The 22,265-nt window shown below is 46.2% G+C and overlaps 2 protein-coding genes across 5 annotated transcripts in view; one reads left to right on the plus strand and one right to left on the minus strand.

Annotated features, from left to right (window-relative positions):
- The window catches only part of MMS19 (MMS19 homolog, cytosolic iron-sulfur assembly component), a 35,744-nt gene extending 24,707 nt beyond the window's left edge, over positions 1-11,037 (minus strand). For all 3 annotated transcript variants that reach the window (XM_070780596.1, XM_070780595.1, XM_070780594.1), the window contains exon 1: positions 10,881-11,037. In XM_070780596.1, the coding sequence (XP_070636697.1) occupies positions 10,881-10,992 (112 nt within the window). In that variant the 5' untranslated portion in view covers positions 10,993-11,037. The remainder of the gene's footprint in view (positions 1-10,880) is intronic.
- A 408-nt stretch (positions 11,038-11,445) lies between these two features.
- UBTD1 (ubiquitin domain containing 1) overlaps positions 11,446-22,265 on the plus strand; it is a 50,941-nt gene continuing 40,121 nt past the window's right edge. Inside the window, exons 1-2 of one of the 2 annotated variants that reach the window (XM_019952802.2) lie at positions 11,446-11,923; positions 16,889-16,927. Coding sequence is in view for 1 of the 2 variants with exons in the window: in XM_019952800.2 (XP_019808359.1) it covers positions 11,854-11,923 (70 nt within the window). In the remaining variant the exon portion in view is untranslated. The remainder of the gene's footprint in view (positions 11,924-16,888; positions 16,928-22,265) is intronic. The other variant, XM_019952800.2, reaches the window with a different exon arrangement.

Genomic DNA, 22,265 nt, shown 5'->3' on the forward strand with positions numbered 1-22,265 from the left:
GGGAGGGGGAATTATTTCTATTTGTATTTATTTATATCTCTAGAAGATAAAAGGAGTTAGTAATACTGATTGTCTCCAGGGAAGGAGACTGATAGCTAGGGGAATGAGTGTGTGTGTGTTCAGTCACTAAGTCCTGTGCAACTCTTTATGAGCCCATAGTCTACAGCACACCAGGATTCCCTGTCCTTCACAATCTCCCAGAGTTGCTCAAATTCATGTCCATTGAGTCGGTGATACTATCTAACCATCTCATCCTCTGCCACCCCCTTTTCCTTTTGCCTTCAATCTTTCCCAGCATTAGGGTCTTTGCCAGTGAATAAGCTCTTTGCATCAGGTGGCCAAAGTACTGGGGTTTCAGCTTCAGCATCAGTCCTTACAATGAATATTCAAGGTTGATTTCCTTTAGGACTGACTGATTTGATTTGCTTGCAATCCAATGGGGTTGAGAGGTAGACTTAAAAAAAGGTTTTACTTTGGAATAATCTTTTAGGTTTAAAGAAAAAAGGTTGTAAAGGTAGTACAGAGTTCCTATATATCTCCTTGCCCAGTTTCCCTGAATGCTAACATCTTACATAGTACATTTGTCAAAACTAAGACAGATGAGCATTTGTATATTACTTTTAACTAAACTCTAGACTTTATCAGATTTTACCCATTTTTCCACTAATGTAATTTTTCTGTTTCAGGACCCAATTACGGATATCACACTGCAACTAGCCATAATGAATCCCTCAATCTTCCTTGTTTTTCATGACTTTGGTATTTTAAAAAAGTATCAATATTCTCATAAAATGTCTTTTGATGATTTTTTTTTTAATGTTTTTCTCATGTCTGTCCTGTGGTTATGGATTTGGGGTAAGAATAATAGCATAGAGGTAAAGTACCTTTCTCGTCGCATCCTATCACAGGTACAATATATCAACACAACTTACCACTGGTGCTTGTAACTCTGACCACTTGGTTAAGGTAGTGCCAGCAGGTCTCTGCACCACGCATACAGTTATTATTTTTCCTTTTCCCGGATTCTTTCCTTTGGAAGGGAGTCACTAAGTCCAGAGTCCACACTTAGTGAGTTAGGACAAAGGGGAGATTCAGCTCCGTTTCTTAGAAGGAGGACTATTTATCTATGTTAATTGGAGTTATTCTAAGGAAGATTCATCTCTTCCCTTCATTTATTTAGTTATTTATATCAGCATAGGCTCATGCATATTTTATGCCTTGGGTTATAATCCAATACTAGGCTATTTTGTTGCTCAATTTTCTATCTTTAGCCATCAGGAGTTTCTTTACACTTGTTGGCACCAGCGTCCCTTTGACATACCCTATCCTTTTATTTTTTTAAAGTGCTTTCTTACCTTTTGGCACTACAAAATACTAAAGGTTCATGTTGCAATTTCCCTGCCCCAACCCTTGAATCAGCCTTTGCCCCAAGAAGTCCTGGTTCCTTTTATTGGAGAATGGTATTAAAAACCAACATTTGGAAGTAGCCCCACTCATTGCTATTGGGCTATCACTGCTTCTAGGCCCTCCTCGGCAGAGAGGGCTGGGAAATACATGTACGTATTCTAACTTACGTGTATACACGTATTATCATTACTTCTGTACCTATCCATACATATCAAACTAAATATAAGATTATACTAGACTCTCCACTCTAATATAGCACCACAGGGTCCATTCTAGCCTTCCCCCTTGCTTATTTATAATTTGTTTCTTGGACAGTGAGGAACTTGGTTCCCATTATCTACCATTTTTTATTCTTTTCAACCCTAGTGTAGCTATAAATTACTTTTGGAATTGTCAACCTCTGTGAGAAACAAATTCATAAGTAGAGCACAGCATTTATGGGCAGTTTTGCCTTCAGCCTTAAACAGTTTCCAGACAAAATATTGTTTTTCAAACACTTAATCGGCTTGCCCTCCATGCCCCCTTTCAGTTCAGTTCAGTTCAGTCCAGTCGCTCAGTTGTGTCTGACTCTTTGCCACCCCATAAACTGCAGCACGTCAGGCCTCCCTGTCCATCACCAACTCCCGGAGTCTATCCAAACCCATGTCCATTGAGTCGGTGATGCCGTCCAACCATCTCATCCTCTGTCGTCCCCTTCTCCTCCCACCTGCAATCTTTCCCAGCATCAGGGTCTTTTCAGATGAGTCAGCTCTTCGCATCAGGTGGCCAAAGTACTGGAGTTTCAGCTTCAACATCAGTCCTTCCAATGAACACCCGGGACTGATCTCCTTTAGGATGGCCTGGTTGGATCTCCTTACAGTCCAAGGGACTCTCAAGAGTCTTCTCCAACACCACAGTTGACTACTACATAGTCTTGACTAGATGGACCTTTGTTGACAAAGTAATACCTCTGCTTTTTAATATGCTGTCTAGGTTGGTCATAACTTTCCTTCCAAGGAGTAAGCGTCTTTTAATTTCATGGCTGCAATCACCATCTGCAGTGATTTTGGAGCCCAAAAATATAAAGTCAGCCACTGTTTCCCCATCTATTTGCCATGAAGAGATGGGACTGGATACCATGATCTTAGTTTTCTGAATGTTGAGCTTTAAGCCAACTTTTTCACTCTCCTCTTTCACTTTCATCAAAAGGCTCCCTTTAGTGAGGATATATCATACACGAGTAATATAATAATACAGACTAGTTCCAAATTGGGAAAGGAGTACGTCAAGGCTGTATAGTCACCCTGCTTGTTTAACTTACATGTGGAGTACATCATGAGAAATGCTGGACTGGATGAAGCACAAGCTGGAATCAAGATTGTGGGGAGAAATACCAACAACCTCAGATATGCAGATGACACCACTCTTATGGCAGAAAGAGATGAAGAACTAAAGAGCCTCTTCATGAAAGTGAAAGAGGAGAATGAAAAACTTGGCTTAAAGCTCAACATTCAGAAAATTAAGATCATGGCATCTGGTCCTATCACTTCATGGCAAATAGATGGGGAAACAGTGGAAACAGTGGCTGACTTTATTCTTTGGGGCTCCAAAATCACTGCAGATGGTGACTGCAGCCATGAAATTAAAAGACACTTGCTCCTTGGAAGAAAAACTATGACCAACCTAGACAGCATATTAAAAAGCAGAGATATTACTTTGCCAACAGAGGTCCGTCTAATCGAAGCTGGGGTTTTTCCAGTCGTCATGTATGGATGTGAGAGCTGGACTGTAAAGAAAGCTGAGCACCGAAAAATTGATGCTTTTGAACTGTGGTGCTGGAGAAGACTCTTGAGAGTCCCTTGGGCTGTAAGGAGATCCAACCAGTCCATCCTAAAGGAGATCAGTCCTGGGTGTTCATTGGAAGGATTCATGTTGAAGCTGAAACTCCAATACTTTGGCCACCTGATGCAAAGAACTGACTTATTTGAAAAAATCCTGATGCTAGGAAAGATTGAAGGTGGGAGGAGAAGGGGACGACAGAAGATGAGACGGTTGGATGGCATCACAGACTCAATGGACATGAGTTTGAGTAAACTCTGGGAGTTGGTGATGGGCAGGGAAGCCTGGCGTGCTGCAGTCCATAGGGTCACAGAGTCAGACATGACTGAGCAACTGAACTGAACTGAGTAATATAGTTAATTCATCTGCCACAATCTGCATGGCATCCTGGGATGAAAGGAAGACTTCTCACTGTGGGTCTTTTTGCACCTTTTGAATGTTGTACCATGTGAGTATATTTTTGAAAATGCAATTTTAACAGCACAATGGTAATTCACTTAGATCTAACAGAATTATCATAGGAGAAATTTTCAAAGGAGCAACTAAGAGTGAAAGGTTAGCAATCTTCTAAGTGTTTGATTAACGTCGAGGAGTTTTAGCTCAATAAGGTGTGGCAATCAGGGAATTACTTCCACAGTCTATTCTGGGTCCTCAACCCACCTACCTTTAAATACAAGACCTAATTAGTCAGCTCTCGCCAAGGCCAGACTTTGGCTAAGTGAAGAAGAGGCTTGAGAAAATGAAACTCCGGTTCCCCTTAAGTCTGTGGTCTCTGAACAATAGCTGTGAGCTGAGCTGGGCAGAGGCGTAATCTGGTACTAGAGTAAGAAGCCCAATCTGACTGAGGAAGGGAGTGCTCTAGCTGGGATTCACAGCTCGTGACTGGCACCAATTTAGACATCAGGCACTCTTAGCCTTACTCGTGCCAGGATGTGGAAGGCCCAGCTGCTGCCCCTGCTCCTGAGAAAGAGCCAAGGGAACAAATCTGCAAGCAGTGGGGTGGGGGAAGGGGCAGCAGCCAGACTAACAGGGCAAACTAAGGCACTGAGAATTAGGTTCTACACCCATCCTGTAATGGCAATACTTAAGAGACAGACCCATCCCCGGATTACAAATTACTGTACCACTTGGGAGGGTGGAAAAGGGTACTTCTCTGCAATCTCCTGGACAGAACCCAGGAAACTCTGCTGAAAAACCCATCTAAAAACAAATTTCAGTAGCAGCCACAATGGTGTTAGCATACCGGAAGCCACAGGGGACTGACAGCTGTTCCTAGCAAAGAATATCACGGAACTGAAGCACTCTCTTTCAGCAATACCATCAGATGCTGTGGATGCTCGGCCAGAGTCTCTCTTTGGAAATACCTCAAATGCTATAGGACAAAGACTTGACTACTAGGCCCCATTCAGTCACCTCTAATTTTTTCATTAAAAAAATATTGAGGTAAACTTTATATACAGTGAAATGTATAATTTGATTAGTTTTAACAAAAGTATACCTAGGGTAACCAACACCCAAACTAAGACACAGAATGTTACCATCACCAAAGTTCCCCTCATGCTCCCTATAGTCAATCTCACTCCTATAGCCTGCCTCGAATTTTATAAATGAAAAAGACTTCTTCAGCATTCAGTATACATTATTACAAAACTGGCTGCTTTATATCAATAATTACAAAGAAACATCCATTTGCATGTGATCTCTTGAATCCCAGTATATGGGCAAATTCTCCTAGCACAGCCTTCAGTCTTCATCCTTTCACAAAGATTTCATGTTGAATCAATGCAGCACCAACATAAAAGAGAAGTACAAAAGTCATACAAAATTAGGAAAAAAAATGGGGACTTCCCTGGCGGTCCAGTGGTTAAGACTCCGAGTCTCCATGACAGGGAGTACGGGTTAGATCCCGGGTCTGAGAACCTAAGATCCCACATGCCATGTGGTACAGCCCAAAGGAAAAAAAAAATAAGGAAAAAAAATGAAGAGACAGTAAAGCTGTTGCAACAGTAAATAACAGTAAGAAAAATGCAAGTAAGGTGGCAAAAAACTAGAATCAGTATTTTGAGGATGTTTTCAAAAAGCTGACTAAAACTAACATTTTAGTCTAGTTTTGTTGAGCCTATGTTAGAAATGTCTTTCAAAGTTTCATCTTTTTTTCCTTTTCATCCCTATGACCAGACTATCAGGGACAGCTGTCAAAATAGCCTTCCACTTTTAGTGGAATGAAAATGTTCTGGAATTTTTATGGAGTGGTGATAGTTGTGGAACATTGTGGATATACTAAGCCACTTCTTTCTTAAAATGGTTACTGTGAATTTTATCTCTTATCTCATTTTTATCTCACTTTTTACAGTGAATTTTATCTCACTATCTCACTTTTTAAAAAGCCTTCTGATTCATTCCTAATAATCTAAAATGCACAATTAATTATCTGCTCAGCAATCTCCATTTGCTCCTCACTGCCTGAGACCTGACTCCTTGGCTTGATGTCATTCATGATTTAGCCCTCACTCTCCTCCAGCCTCATCTTTCATCATAGCTCCTATCATTCAGTCACAAGAGTTCTCAACATGAGAAGCTCTTCCATATCCTCAAGCCTGGAGACATGCTCCCTTGGTTTGGAATGCCTCTTTCTTGCCCTTGTCAGTCTGAGGAACTTCAACTCTTCAAGATTCAGCTCAAATTGCAACTCTTCCTGTGAAGGCTTCCTTGATTTCCAAAACAAAATTACTCCCTTTTTCATGTTCCTTTAACTATTCTTTAACAGATTATCATTTGTTTGTTTTCATTTATTCATTCAATATTTATTGAACTCATTATTGTAAATTAATTAACATGTTAGCATTGGAGAAAGAAATATAGATAGGGAGCTTTTAAGGAACCCAGTTTTAGGGGGCAGAAAGACATTTAAAACAATTAAAAAACAACTAGTTCAGCATTACTATAGTGATACACACAGACTGGGGTAACATAGGAAAGGAGTAAACTTCTTAAGTGTATACTGGAGTAGGAGCCATTCCCTTCTCCAGGGGATCTTCCCAACCCAGAGATCAAACCCAGATCTTTTGCATTGCTGGCAGATTCTCTGCCATCTGAGCCACCAGGAAAGCCCATGTGGGACCACCTACCACTAACTTTATTTATTTTTAAACATTTTTTAAAATGTACTTCTATTTACTTGGCTGTGCTGTGTCTTCACTGCTGCATGGGCTTTTCTCTAGTTGCAGACGGCGGGCGGCTGCTCTCCTGTTGCACTGCACGAGCTTCTCATTTCGGGGGCCTCTCCTGTTGTGGGTTTCCCTGGTGGCTCAGACGGTAAGCAGGAGACCCAGGTTCATACCTGGGTCGGGAAGATCCCCTGAAGAAGCAAATGGCAACCCACTGCAGTATTCTCACCTAGAGAATCCCATGGACAGAAGAGCCTGGCAGGCTACAGTCCACAGGGTTGCAAAGAGCTGGATACAACAGCGACTAATGCCCTTGTTGTGGAACACAGGGTCTAGAGCACGCAGGATTCAGTAGTTGTGGCCCCTGGGCTCTGGAGGACAGGCTCAATAGCTGTGGTGCATGGGCTTAGTTGCTCCATGGCATGTGGGGTCTTCCAAGACCAGGGATGGAACCCCCCATCACTAACTTTAAGTGATTAGTTCTTCCAAATGAAAAACACCTGAATATCTGGAAGTTAATTATGCACTTGAACTCCAGGAATGAAAGAAGCCAATAAGTTAATTTTCCTAACGGCAGTCTCACAGGCATAAGGAAAAATATATGTAAGTTTCTCTCCCTATTTAGGTAGATCTAAGATTTTCCAATGTATTCAAGATTTGTTCTCTAAAAATGAACCTACTAGCACCTGCTAACTACCTACTCTTCCCTTAACGGGGCACCAGTTCATGTGGGGCGCTGAGGAGTCGTCAAAGGAGTATTTACATGAGCACTGACATAGAATGCACAATCACACTTCTGTCTGATGGAGTCGCAGCCTCTTGAGTAGCAGCCGAGGGGGCATGAGGGAGGATGGAAGGAACAGGAGAGAGAAATCCCAGTCGGTACTCAGTTCCAATCAAGTTCTCAAAATTCCCTTTCTGCTGAGGATGCCACACTTTTCTCAGAAATGTATTTACTTTTAACAGCCTTCTGATTTCAAGAATAGTGGTCTCCTCGTGGAATCACAAATGTGGGAAAATACAATGAAGACTGAAATGAAGGCAAATCCAAATAAGAGGAAGAAATTTTATATCCATCACCTGTAAGGCCAACGTGATCAAAATCTCCTTTCCCAGTTTTTGGACATAGTACTTTTCTTTTGCTCATCCTCAGGCTCAAATTCTTGAGGTCATCTTAAGAGTCCTCTCTCACCCTGTAACTAGTTAGGCCTCAAATTCCATAAATTCTTCCTTCAACATCTCTTATTCATCTTTTATACTACCTACTTATGCTAGTCTCCAGGGGACTCTACAGTAGGGTATGTTATGGAGACGTGTACAGAAGTAGCTACTAAAGTCAAGTAAAAAGTATGAGTGGTTAAGAAATAAGTTCCACAAAGATTCTGAAGCGTGAGATGATGTCTGCCTAGAGGATCAGGAGACACCTGGGGGCAGACACTGAGCACTCAGACTGGGCCTTTAATCCCAGGTCTAAGGAAATGGCAACCCACTCCACTGTTCTTGCCTGGAGAATCCCAGGGACAGGGGAGCCTGGTGGGCTGCCGTCTACGGGGTCGCAAAGAGTCGGACACGACTGAAGCGACTTAGCAGCAGCAGCAGCAGCAGCAGTGGAGGGATTTGGGAAGGAAAGAACTTAGGGGAACAGCAAATCAAGGTGGCTGCCTGAAACTAAAGATCCAGGAGGGGAGTGGCAGCCACCGAATGCCTGGCTGAGAAGTCTTTAACCCTTAGGCTGCCAAGTCACTTCTCTTCCATCATTTGCACCCTCTGCATCTGACACCTACTTTCATCAGGAACTCAAATGGAAACAAAGTTGGTGGTAACTACCTTTGTGATCACAGGGTGTTCCTTCTGCAGTTACAATTTGTAGGAGACGCTGCTGCTGTGAGTGGCTGAATAGAAAGTTGGTCCCTTTCAGCAATCACAAAGCTTGACTTAGGCTGGAGGATTACAAAGCATATCTTATTCTGCTGCTGCTAAGTCGCTTCAGTCATCTCTGACTCTGTGCAACCCCACAGACAGCCCACCAGGCTCCCCCGTCCCTGGGATTCTCCAGGCAGGAACACTGGAGTGGGTTGCCATTTCCTTCTCCAATGCATGAAACTGAAAACTGAAAGTGAAGTTGCTCAGTCGTGTCCAACTCTTAGCGACCCCATGGACTGCAGCCTACCAGGCTCCTCCGTCCATGGGATTTTCCAGGCAAGAGTACTGGAGTGGGATCTTATTCTGGGGATGCTTCAAAACTCTGTCACCCTTCAACAACTCTAACTAAAGCTGTGATATAAGATTAAGAATACCAACTTAATCCTTCTCAAATTCACTATATGACTCTCTTACTCAAGGATGTACACTGACTCCAATTACCTACAATAGGTCATTCAAATCCCTCTGCTTAGAATCCAAGGTTAGGCATCTCAACCCCACCAAACCTTTTCAACCTTATCTATTATAACCCCTCGGTTAGTTATCTGTTATTACTAACCTCCTTTCCTAATCAGGAGGGTTAAATTACAACAGGGCTAGTATTACAGACTTAGCTGAGCTGAGTTACATTTAAACTAGACAATAGTTTAGGCCACTTTTTTTTCAGGCATAAAAAATATAAATTTTACAAGAATATTTTAGGAACTTGGCAGTCCTTATTTGTGCTGGCTTCTCAAATGTGTTCTGAATTTGAAAACCCTAAATTACTTTGTTCATAATGTATAAATGGGAGTTACAAATAACACTTTTATAGTAATGTTCTTTATCTCGGTAGCTGGTAGGTGTATGCTTTTGTATACACCTACAAAAGCATGATTTTTTGTATACACTTACAAAATGTATGATTTTGATTTTTCAAAATCAATGAATGTATGTTTGAGAGTTGTACACTTCACTGAACACAAACTTCATACCAAAATAAACTAAAACAAACCCTAGTTAATGACATGCATACCAAAGCAGTCAGAGGGAGGTGTACTCATACCTGCAATTTAAATGATGGACAGATACGTGATAAAGCAAATTATATTAAAATGTTAATGGTAGAATCTAGGCAGTGGGTGTGTGTCTTTGAAGAAATTATTGAGACTTTGCTGGATGTTTGAAATTTTTAATAATAAAACATTGGGGAAAATGACACTGATAACACAGTGCAGTTGTTAATTACAAGCACTGAGAACACACTACAGTGCACAAAGCTGTAAGAAGTTCAGCTCAGCGGAATGACTGCATCAGGCATTCATTTGCTCCTCGATGTTTCCATGTCACCCTGCAAATACCTCTTGCAGTCCTTTCCATGGTCCATTGTACTGTTTGCATGATCGCCTCTCCCACTACATTGTAAGTCCCTGGCAGTCACAGATCTAGTGTAATTTGTATTTATATATAACTTTGCATCATGTTTGAAAAATGTGTTAGGTAACTGTGGAAGCATTGAGTGAAAGTGTATACTAATTTTTTAAATTAAAATATAAAAAAAAAAAAAGAAAGTGGGATATCACTAAGGATCAATGGTTTATGCTTCTGACAAATTCACTTCATTCATTGTTCACACATCCTGAAAGTGATTATGTTCAGTTTTCAAGAGAAATGTATCCTTTACTTCTCCCTAAAACAGGCAAAATTTCCAAAAATAAAAGTCATCTGTACTGACAAGATTACTTTGTATTCTATTACTTAAATGTCAGGTCTGAAGGCCTTCTAACATTCAATAACTACTTAGGTTTTTTTTTTTTTTTCCCTAAGAGAGTAAAGTCTCAGAATTCCAAGGAAATCTGTAATTTGTTTTATTCAACTCTTAGATAAGCTGCCAGAACTTAGAGATTCCTAAATTGATCAAAAGTAGGAAACAGGAGTTCTGGAGAAAAGATAAAAACAAGCACCACGTGCACCACATTAAAAAGTCACAAAGCAAATTAATCAAGAACTTTAACAAGAAACGGAGGGTAAGCTTTAAGAAGGATACACAGAACATCTCAAACTCCCCCTAGACAGGTTTCTCTCCTCCTCTCTGCAACTACAGCCAGTCAGAGATCGGGCCGCCCGACCACTCCCAACATGCCACGCGACTCGAGCTGATGCCGCTGAAGATGCTTCTTCTTACGTCAACTTCATAGAAACAACGTGCTTTCGCAGCACGAGCCCCTGGTTCTAAACTGGAGGACCTGGGTCCGAATCCCAGCTCCTCCACCGGCCTCATCTGAAAGTCTCATGCCCTCGCTGGGCAGCAATTTACTCATCTCTGAAACCTTAATGATTCTCCTAACCCCGGCCGGCGAACAGAGTGGCAATAAACCGAGACGAGGGACGTAAGGGCGTTTTAAGGAAGACTGAAAGCGACTCGCAATTTGTTTGGCTCTCAAGCATGCGTTGCTCACAACCAGCCCCGGACCAATGTCTCAAAGTCACCGCTGTCCCTTACTCCCTTCCCTCCAGGCGCCTCTGCTGAGGCCGCTCCCTCCTGGATGTCCCAAAGCGGAAGCCGTGCGGCGCCGTCTGCCGTACCTGCAGCCACTTGGTCAGCGGGGCCCTCCTGCTGACCCATGACGAAGTCTTGCACGAGGCCCCACAGGGTACCCAGAGGCGCCACCGCCTCCAGAGCCGCGGCGGCGGCCATGACGCGAACTGGAGACCGTGGGAGGGGAAGTGGGCGGTGGCACGGACCAGGTCTCTCAGCGCACGCGCCTCCCCGAGCCAATCGCCTGGCGAAGGCTGAGGGGCGGGGCGCTCCCTGGATCACGTGTCTGCCGGCTCCAGGCCAAGCAGTTCCCGGGAGGGATGGGGACGGTCCCTCCCAAGGGGCGGGGCCTGGAGTCGGGGCGGTGGCTCAGGGAAGGGAAGGCTGCTGCCGGGCACGCAGCCGGGGGCCATTGAGGGCGAATAATTCCCGGCCCAGCTCCCCGGGAGACGGGCGGCGGGGCGGGCACCTGGCTGGGTGGGGCCGAGGGGGCGGTCCGCACCCTGGGGGAAACCAATGAGAAAACCAGGCCCGGCCCGAGGGGGCGGTGCCGTCGGTCACATGCGCACCTGGGGCGGGCGGCGGCGGCGGCGCGGGCACCGCGAGCCGGCGGCAGGCAGCGGGGCTGGGCTGGGGCGGGGTTAGGCAGGTGAGTGACAGGCTGCGGGGGGCCGGCCCCAGTTGGGAGCCCCGAGCTAGCCGGGAGTAGCTGCGGCGGTGCCCGCCCCCTCTCTCCGCCCCTCCAGCGGAGCTGGTCTTCGGCAGGGCACCGTCGCGGGCCCCCCTGGCCCGGCCACCTGGGACTGTGCTGGGGAGTCGGCCACCTCCCTCTCTCCCCTCGTCCGCAAAGTTTGTGGCGAAGCCGGTGCCGGGGTAGAGCGCGCCCCGGGGGAGATTGGTGAGCGCCCGATGCTGGGCAGCAGGAGCCGTTGACCCGGGACGCCGCCGTCCGGGGCAGGAGCGCGGAGCAGCAGATCAGCCCGCCGCCTCCGGTGCATGGGGCCCGGCTGAAGAGCCAGCATGGGCAACTGCGTGGGGAGACAGCGCCGGGAGAGGCCGACCGCCCCAGGACACCCCCGCAAGCGAGCAGGTAAGACGTGGAAGGGAGCAGGGTCGTCGGCGCCCGGCTAGTTTTCCTCCTTGCGGGAGAACTGGTTCTCCCGAGCGACCTCCCGCAGCTCCTGGCGCCTGGGTTTCCCCGATGGCTGCTCCCGAGCCAGGCGGGACACCCCCCCCCCCCCTCACCTTCCCAGCCCCGGTGGCCGGGGAAGCCGAGTTGGGGCAACCGCGAGCCCTGACCCGGCTGCGAGCCTAACTCTCTCCAACTGGGAAGCTCCGGGTGGGGGTGGGGGCAGGGGCAGGAAATGTTTGCAGACCGCTGAGGGGCCGACGGAGGGAAGGAGGGCCCCGGGCTGGGGCGCTGCTGGCCTGGCCGCGGGGCCGGGGTAGGAAGCCCGCACGTCGGGGCGCGGCGCGGGCGGCCAGGCGTCCTCAGAACTCTGAGCAAGCGAGACGAGCACAGTCGCTCCTTCCAAAGACTGTGTCATTATCAGGCTGCAGATCATGTCTGCTGGAATCCGACTTGCAAAAGCAGCGCAGGACTCTGGGAAAGAAATCTTTTTCCCGCAGGGCTTTTTAGAGCCTCCGGGCCGTCTGGGAGTCTAGGAAAGGTGGGGTGCGGGGTGGGAATCGCGCTCATGTTGTTGGGATCCTTCCCAGCCTTGGGGATGGGATCTGCTCGCTGGTGATCCGCGAGGGCCGGCAGCGCCTTCTCACTTTCTGGGTACACTCCTCCTATCCTGGCGCTCCGCCTGGGTAAGAGGTCTGGCGGTCGTTTCCCCGGGTCTTGTACTCACTTCACTTCCTTCTTAGAGAGTGTTGCAAGGACCTTCTGAGAATGATAAAATCACACACTTTAGAGCTCAAGGAGACCTTGGAAACTTGTCTAGACTCCAGATAGACCTACCTCCTCTTGTCTAGATCCAGAGAATTTGAGCAACTTGTCCTCAGCCACACAGCTAGTTAGTAGTACAGCTGGGATTAGAACGCAGTCTCCTTTTCAGTCTCCTACTCAGTTGCCACATATCCCTTTATGTAAGAGGAGCCACAGGCAGAGTTATTAATGAAGTAGAAACTCTAGTTGGTGTTTCCTGTCTCCTTTGACACCACAGGTTTGTGTTGCTTGAGTTTCGGAAACTGGGAATGAAAATGAGGGGAAACAAGGGGAAAGCAGGGGAGGATGTCTGTGTGTTGGACAGGATGACTTGTGCAAGAAGCAACATGTTTTTTTATAGGGAGGACGACATAAAATTTAGCATTGAAATCCACTTGTCTGAGGGCAACACAAGCCATTCTTCTGACGTGGAAAGAGGGTTCTCAAATCCAAGGGCTTTCTTTCATTCATTTATTCAACAAATACTTATTATTTATGCGCTCAGTGTATGTAATTGATTAGTAGGTTTTTTGTTTTTTTTTTTTACTGTTGACAACTCTCTCCCCTTTGAAACTACCCTCCTGGCAAAAACTTTTCCTTCCTTAGCATTTTGGTTTTTCTCTGATCACTCAGGCCCACCAACACCTCCTAGTGTGGGACACCGTGGTTCTGTTTGTTTTTCAAAATTTATTTATGTATTTATTTAGTTTTGGCTGTGCTGGGTTTTCCTGGTTGCAGGGAGCAGGGGGCTACTCTTTTGTGATGTGGGGGCTTCCCGTTGCAGGGGATTCTCTTGTTGCGGAGCACAGGCTCTAGGGCTCAGGAGCTCCAGTCGTTGCAGCTCACGGGCTCTAGAGCGCAGGCTCTGTAATTGTGGTGCACCAGCTTAGTTGCTCTGAGGTATGTGGAATCTTCCCAGACCAGGGATAGAACCCATGTCCCCTGCATTGGCAGGCAGATTCTTATCCACTGCACCACCTGGGAAATCCCCATGGTTCAGTTTTACATTCTTTTTTTTTTCTCTCATCTCCCTCCCAGAGAAATCTTAGACCCACAACTCTTTGTCCATTGGAAAGACACCTATACTCTATCTTCAGCTGTTACCTCTCCAACCCCAGACTCATGTACTGGACACTGATGTAACTAACTTCAGAGTCTAAATGCTTCTAAACCAGCTCTGTGTCTCCCCGCCTTCAACTAGCTTCCCTATACGCTTCCATTCTTCCAGCTGTCTAACTTTATACTTTGAGGAACCCTCTCTGCTAACTTTCTTTGCCTCTATGACCTGGAGGAGTCATTCTCTGGGACCTGCTAGTTCTTCATTCAGCAGGTCTTACAGACCTGCTCCTTGTTACCTCGAAGCCAGCTCATCTCCCAGGCTGAAGTTAGTTTCCCAACAGAGACAAGTACATCTTCAGTCATTCATCCAATGCCTACACACGCTGGTATCCCAGAAAACATCTGTTAATTCACCTGTTCCAAACCCTGTTCAGAAATCTTTCTGCACCTCCCACTCCTGCAAGAACTTTAACTTCCAAGGCTGTTCAGGTCTGGTCCAGTCCTTCCTTTTATGACACAATTTCTTTCTCTTCCTTGACATTAAGGTCACCTGTGTTTGCTCATGCCCTTTCCCCTTTCTTATCAAGAGCGTTTCTTCTCCTCAAGGTCCACCTCCAATCCCTTATCTTTCTAGAAGCACCTTGCCTGACAAATCCCCCAGCTCCCCCAGCAGATAGAATTGCTGTTTCTGAGTCGCCTTATGCCACTTACGTAACAGTGATCCAATCCATATTATTAGACAGTTCTTTGATGTTGTAGTCTTCTATCAGCAACGGCACTATAAGCCTTCAGGACCTTGTGTGTTTGTGTGTTTGCCTCTCTCACTCACTCATATTGTCATACACACACATACTAGGCACTTAGCACAGTGACTTGTACAGAGGAAGCACTCAATTTTTGTTGATTTTAAAAAGCTTACACAGGAATTCCCTGGTGATCCAGTGGTAAGGACTCAGCATGTTCACTGCTGTGACCCAGGTTCAATCCCTGGGAACTAAGATCCCATGAGCCTCACAGCACAGTCCCCCAAAATTAGATATAAATAAATATAAATAAATAAAATTTTCACCTTAACATTTTACTGAGGTATATATCTGCATTAAAAAAGAAAATCTGCTAGTGTATCTTTATTTCACTTTTGTGAAATATTTCACTTTTGTGGGTCCTGCTATAAACAGCTTTATTCATGAAGTCCAAAGCCAAGCAGAACCCTGGAGGATGACAAATTTGGTACAAGCGAAGGAACCATTCTTAACTTCACAGTGTGTACCTGGTGTTTCCTATGACACCTGTAGTTTCCCTGTTGACTGCTGCTGCTGCTAAGTCGCTTTAGGCATGTCCAACTCTGTGCGACCCCATAGACGCAGCCTACCAGGCTCCCCCGTCCCTGGGAGTCTCCAGGCAAGAACACTGGAGTGGGTTGCCATTTCCTTCTCCAATGCATGAAAGTGAAAAGTGAAAGTGAAGTCGCTCAGTCGTGTCCGACTCCTAGCCACCCCATGGACTGCAGCCCACCAGGCCCCTCCGTCCATGGGATTTTCCAGGCAAGAGTACTGGAGTGGGGTGCCATTGCCTTCTCCGTCCCTGTTGACTAGGACATAATTTTATGTTACAAGACTAATGCCTAAAACTCCCACTGTAACTCTTACCCATCCTTTGTCACTGAAGAAGCCCTCAACAGAATGCTGAAACCCTACTTCTAGTCCTGGGCCCGTAGCTGGGTAACCCTGAGCAAGTCATCAACCATCTTAGGGTTGCGCTTTCGTTATATCAGAAAGGGAGGGGACTATAGAGCTGTTTTTATCATCTCCACAGAGGTAGCGATTCTAAACTGGGACGTTAATGAGCTGAAATCTCACGCCTGGTTATGTCACTCATTGGCCGTAGTTCTGTCTTCCTGGTCACTTGGTGGGTGAAGTGGAGACATGATGCCCACTGGTTAGGGAGTCTTGCTTTAGCTAGAAGGATTAGTCAGTAGTCTCATCTCATCAAGATTTGTGGTTGTCACTTTTTTTTTTTTTTCCAATCTATTACTTGCAATAGGTTCCCAGTAGGTCTGTGTTCTTGCCTTCAGGTGCTGAGTGGTCTTTTCAAACTTCGGAGAATACATGAAGGAGGGGAATGACTCCTCTGGGGGCTCTCATCAACCTGTGCTTGTGCCCTGGATAGATGCAATCTCTCTGCCTGTGAGTGGGTGAGGCAGCCCCTCCCCTGCCCATCCCAGGGAGAAGTAGATGTGGTAGAACAGGCAGGTCTCTTGCCCAGCTCCACCCTTTGAGAATGTGGCAAGGCTGAAACCCAGATATCTGTGATGTGCCAAGCATATCCACTTACATTCTGGAATCTCAAGCTCGGGGTGGACAGACCCAAGGCCCTGTTTTGGGCTGGCTGGGCTTGGCGCTGTGGTTGCAAGAGAGTGTACTTCTCGTTGTGTGGGCTGCTGTGACTATTCTTAAGGGAGTAATTGGGCAACTTCTCCATTTGTTCAGTAAATATTTACTAGTGCTAGGTACCTTGCTGGCTGTGAACTGACATGGTCCTTGGCCTCATGGAGCTTATAGTTTGGGGTGGGGGTCGAGGGCAGACAGTAAACAATCTGACCATACATGGAGATCCTGTATGATAATACATACAATTATGTATCATTATATATGCTGGTGACTCCCACATATATCATTTCAACCCATTTGGTCTAACTCCAGCCATGTATGTTCTGCTGCCTACTTAACACATCTTATGTCTAAAAGTCTTCTCAGTTTAATGTGTCCAAAACAGAATGAACCCTCCCACCCTCACCGCCCCCCGACCATTCTCCCAGTCTTTACCATCTCAGCTGATGATGATTTCCTTCTTCCAGTTGCTCAGGTCCCCCAAAATTCTATCATCATCCCTGGCTCCTCCCTTTCTCTCAATCCCACATCCATTTAATCAATAAATCCTGTTGACTTCGCCTTAAATATATCCAGCACTCGACTCTCACAGTCATTACTACTTTCATCCTGATCTAAGCTACCCATCGGCCTTTTAACTGACCTTCCTGCTTCCTCCCTTGTCTCCCGACAGACTATTTTCATCACAGCAGCCAGAGAGATGCTGCAAACTGTAAGTCAGATTCTGTTACTCCTTTGTTCCCCATCTCATCCTGGGTCCTTGTGTTGGCCTGCAAGGCATGACAGGATGTTCACCGCCTTGCTTTTCCTCAGCCTTCTCTGGCTCTTCATTCCTGCGCCACCCTCTGATAGCTAAATGGGTTTCCCTCCTCCCCCTCCAAGACTCGCCACCTCTCATCAGTCACGCCCTCCCAGGCCATCCTTTTTAAAATTGATCCCCTTCCCTCCACTGCCTGCTCTCAGCATTATCTCCACCTTTTCCCTCTTTTATTTTTCTCCCTGTCACTTCCCACCATCTGACATTGCCTATCTCCCCTACTCTGTGCAATCTGAGATTCTTATTTGTTTGTTCTATGGCACCTAGATCCATGCCTGTCATGGAGTAGGTACCTAATAAATATTTATTGGATGAAGTTAGTGTGTTAAACAGAGTTGTAAGGTCTGTGGAAGAGCAGGAGGGAGCAGTCCTGAATGCTCTTTCATCTTAGGTGGGTGTTAGGTGGGTGGGTGTATCCTAATGAACAGATTTAACTGCAACCTCAAAGTGGTATTCTGTTCCTGGGACTGGCTTCTGTCTCGGCCCAGGCCTGGAGAAGCTCTCAGATACCTAGGATATAATTCCCCACTGTTTGGGGGCCTCTTGCAAGGAGATACTGGGGCTGAAGGAGGAGGACAGGATGAAGCCTCTTACCAGAGTCCCAGCCAAGCAGCAGCACTTTGCTGTCATTTTGTGTGGGCATCTATGTAGGAGTGGGCTCTTCTCCCAGGCACACATGTTTTTTGTGGCCATTAACTCAAGGGTGGACATGGGGAGGTCTGATAGAGTGTGAGGCCGGAGGGCGGGTGAAGTAGATTCCAGGCCTCTTTACACATTGAATTGACTTGCTGGGGAATTTTTAGAATCATAGAATTTTAGAGCTGAAAAGGAACTTAAAAATTTCTTTAACCTCTTTTCTTTTCCCCAGCCATTAAAAAGAGAATAAAGGTATGTCTACTCCCTGCCAAGTTCACAGAAATATGGTGCAACCTATATAAAAACTGCATGGGCTCCTTTAAGTTTTGAGTATGCTAAGGTCAAGAAATTGTGGACAGGGGACTTCCCTGGCCATCTGGTGACTCTGAGCTTCCACTGCAGGTGGTGTGGGTTTGATCCCTGGTCAGGAAACTAAGATGCCACATGCTAAGCGTGGCATGGCCAAAAAAGAAATAAAAAGAAATTGTGGGCAAGGTTAAGTTTGTAAGGGGAGTGGTCAAGGTCAAATGCATTCAAAGGGCGAGGCTATGGTGTCTTTGCCACTTTCTTGAATGGTGCTCTTGGGCAAGTCATTTGTTTTTTGCTCAGTTGATCATCTCTTTAAAAAAAAAAAAAGATGGTATTTCCAGTTTATTTCAAAGATGTTGTGGGGATAAAACAATCAAACATTGTTTTTAAAATTACTTTCATGGCTAAATGGTCTGCTCAAATGTGAGGTTCTAATCCAGAGTGTCGTCTGGCATCCAGGGGAAATGAGGTCTTAGTTCTCTGCTCTTTCCTAGCTGTGTGTGCTGCTTTGGACAGGCCTCTTGATCTCTTTGAGCCTCAGTTTCCTCATTTGTACAGTGGGATGACTACTGCCCTGCTCAGCTCCCAGAGACATTGTAAGAATCAGGTGAGATCCTGTATGAAAAGAGACTTTGTGAACTTATGAAGTTCATATTATTCAAAGCTGTAGGATTTTTACACACAAAAACCATAGCCAGTGATTTTCCCCAGATCATTGAAGCTTACTCTTTTTTAAAGAGCAAAACTATAAAAGAAATGTTTAAAAACTATTTTTGGATGGGAATCTTTCTGAAACGGATGATACCCTTCCAAGCAAAGTATGCTGAGCGTGAATAACCTCCTCTTTGCAGCTCAGGGGTGTTGAGTTCATACCTGTATGTACAAAGCACCTGCTTGGTGGAGGGGAGGGGCCACAAAAGCCTCTTTCTCTGAAAATCCTTTATCTCTGAAAGAAGATAGGGGTGAACTGGTGGCGGGTGGAAGGTAGATTGACAAGGGAGAGCCCTTACACAGTGGTCTGCCTCAAGGGCCCAAGCACTGTTGGCGTGGGGAGGCTCTCGAATCCTGTTCTGGGCTCTGAATGAGAAGAGTGAGTCCTGCCAGATCAGTTACTGTGTTCATGACAGTGCAAGGCCCCCAGGTTTCTGAGACGATAGGGCAGTAGGCCCCAAACGATATGATGGTTCCCAGCTGCTGTGCTTCATGTTTCCACCCAAAACTGTTGTTCTGTCTTCTCCCTGGTAATCAGTGTCACTTCTCCTCCTCCACCCCGCCCACAGTAAAATAGATTGTGGTTAAATATACGCAACGTGAAATATCCCATCGTAACAACTTTTAAGTGTACAGTTCTGTAGCATTAAGCACTTGGCGTTACGGTATAGCCTTCACCACCGTCCATCTTCACAACTTCTTCATCTTCCCCAGCTGAAAATCTGTACCCATTAAACACAGAGTCACCATTCACCCTTTCCCCAGCCCCTGGCAATCACCATTGTACTTTGTGTCTCTCTGAAATGTCACAGCTCTGGGTACCACTCAGAAGGGGAATCATTCACTATCAGGCCTTTTGTGTCAGGTTTATTTCACTCTGCGTTAGACCTTCAGGGTTTACCCACGTTGTACTCCCACTGCTTCTTAGGGCTGAACCCCACTGTATGTCTGTGCCGCATTTTGCTTATCCATTGTCTGCTGATGGACGCTTGGGCTGTTTCTGCCTTTTGACTGTTGGGAATAATGCTCCTGTGAACATGGGTGTACAAGTATCTGCTCGATCCTGTCAGTTTTCTCGTGTAGGTGTCTAGAAGTGGAATTGCTGGATTGTATGTTAATTCCATGTTTAGCTTTTTGAGGAAGTGCTGTCCTGTTTTGCTGAGCCATTGCATCATTTTATATTCTCACCAATAGTGCACAAAGATTGCAGGTTCTCCTCATGCTACCAATACTTGTTATTTTCCATCTTTTTAATAGTAACCATCCCAGTGGGTGTGCAGTGGCATCTCCGCGTAGTGGTCACTTCTTGAGATAGTGTCTCCCAGGCTCAAATAGCAGCCCCTCTGACTTCATGGGGAAACAGAGGGCAGAGATGGTTAGAACTGTACGTAGAGAGTTAGTTAGTGTCAGTCACTCAGTTGTGCCCAACTCTTTGCAACCCCACAGACTGTAGCCCACCAGGCTTCTTTGTCTATGGAATTCTCCAGGGAAGAATACTGGAGTGGGTTGCCTTTCCTTTCTCTGGGGGAATCTTCCCAACGCAGGGATCGAACCTGGCAGATTCTTTACCATCTGAGCCATCTGGGAAGCCCCATAGTAGACGGACTTAAAGAGAAGCCTGAGGGCCCTCCAGAGAGGGAAGTCCAGGAGCTTGGGTGGGTAGATTTTTGTGACATCTTTTTTGGTCACTCAGAATGTCGCTTGCTTCTGGGTTTCTAATAATGTGGTCAGTGGCTGGGATAGGTGAATAGTGTCTTCCAGTTAAGCAAAGCAGTTCTGGGTTGTTACAATTCACGTGGCTCCCAAAGAACGTTGATGCTGTCTTCCTCATGGCGTGTTCCCTTTTGCACAGAGATGCAGGACTGTAGTTCAGATGGGAGCGCTTGGGATGGGTGAAAGGCAAAGGGTCTTACAGAGACGTGGCATTCTGGTGCATTTGTCAGCTGCTCCAGGCCACATGCTTTTCTGTAAGCTGTTGGGGGCAAGATCTCCCTGCTTTCTGAGCCCACAGGAATGGGGAACCGAACTCACTGTGTCCCCACACCTTTGACCAGCCACAGCCCCTCAACTTGTGGCCCTGGTTGCCCTCGGAAAGGGGAACCTGTCAGGAAAAGGGGTGGGGCGTGGTGTGGAGGCAGTAGGGGGCGGGGATGGCGCCTCATTGGTACCTGTTTCCTCTGGGATGCTGGCACTAGAGCTGAAGCCTAGGCAGCCAGCCCGTTACCAGGCAGCCTGGATCTTAGAGGTGAGCCTGTGGGCTTGAAATTCTGTTGTTTTAAAGAGAGGGGGGATTAGCAACAGCTCACCTTTGCTGGGTGTGTACCATGTGCTAGGAGCATCCTTCAGCAGTCTGTTGGTTAATCCTTACAACCCTCCTACGGGTGGATACTATTATCACCTTTTTACAGAGGAAGAAATTGAGCCTTAGAAAGGTACTGTCCCCTCCCTAAGGCCATTCAACTTGTAAACAGCAGGGCCTGATTTCAGAGCCTGAGCTTCAGCCCCTATATAGTTCAAGATTGGGAGGGAGGGAGCAAGATTTTGTTTTGTTTTGTAAATAAGAACTTCTAATTGAGCCCCTTCAGGCACCCTGCTTAAGTACTTTGACTTGAAAATTTCAGTGCCCTGAGCTCACTCCATGCACTGCCACCCCCCACCCCACCCTACCCCCCCTCCCCAGGATGTGAATCCGGGAGGGGACTGTGAAGTCTGCAGAGCTCCAAGGACTGTGGTCACTCTGCTCCTTCCCCGTGGCTTTTGCCTCCTCTCTTTCATTTCCTGGCCCCTAGACTACATCTAGGGGTCCCATGCATCCATTGGATCTGGTACTTGGCACACAGTAGGTGCCTAGTAAACGCGTTGAATGTTTTTTGACAGCGGAAGCAGAACCTCAACCATTGTAGTGTTCCTGGAGAAAAACATTAGCAGAATTCAAACAACATTGTTTCCTCCCTCTTCTCCCAGAAGGAACCTCTACTTCCCAGCACCCAGATGCCAGGGACTTGAAGAAAAGAGTGCCCTGGCTCTGCAGGCTCTGACTTATCCCCAAATTCCCAAGGGAAAAGAGGCAGCAGAGAGTCTCTTTAGCTGGATCAGGTGTTACTCTTTGTAATTAATAAGACTAATGATCCCTTGCTATGTTCAGCAGTTTGCCGTTTGCCAAGTGCTTTCTCAAATATTATGTCTCATTTGATCCTCACAACCATTCTGTTAGGTAGTCAGAGCAGGAATCATTTTTCCAGCTTTATGGATGAGGATACGGAGACTTGGGATGTTAAGAGCTATTCAAGGTTGTTGACAAATAAGTGGCAGAGAGGCAGAAGCCATGGGAGGTAGTGGTTCCTCTGCTTTCTCACTGTGGTGAGGAAGCCTGAGATCAGAGGCTCGTTTTTTGCATCTGTGAAATGGGGACAAGAGTAGACTGCTTACGTAGTCAGGGATTAAAGGTGATGATGTGTATGAAGTGATCACCACTGTGCTTACGTATAGCAGATGCTTAGCCAATGATGGCAGTGGGTCATTAATGACAGTAACCAAGGCCAAGTTCATTGTTCCTTTGGGGGCTTGTATTCTGCTG

Source organism: Bos indicus, chromosome 26 (assembly GCF_029378745.1).
Source record: "Bos indicus isolate NIAB-ARS_2022 breed Sahiwal x Tharparkar chromosome 26, NIAB-ARS_B.indTharparkar_mat_pri_1.0, whole genome shotgun sequence".
NCBI lineage: Eukaryota > Metazoa > Chordata > Mammalia > Artiodactyla > Bovidae > Bos > Bos indicus.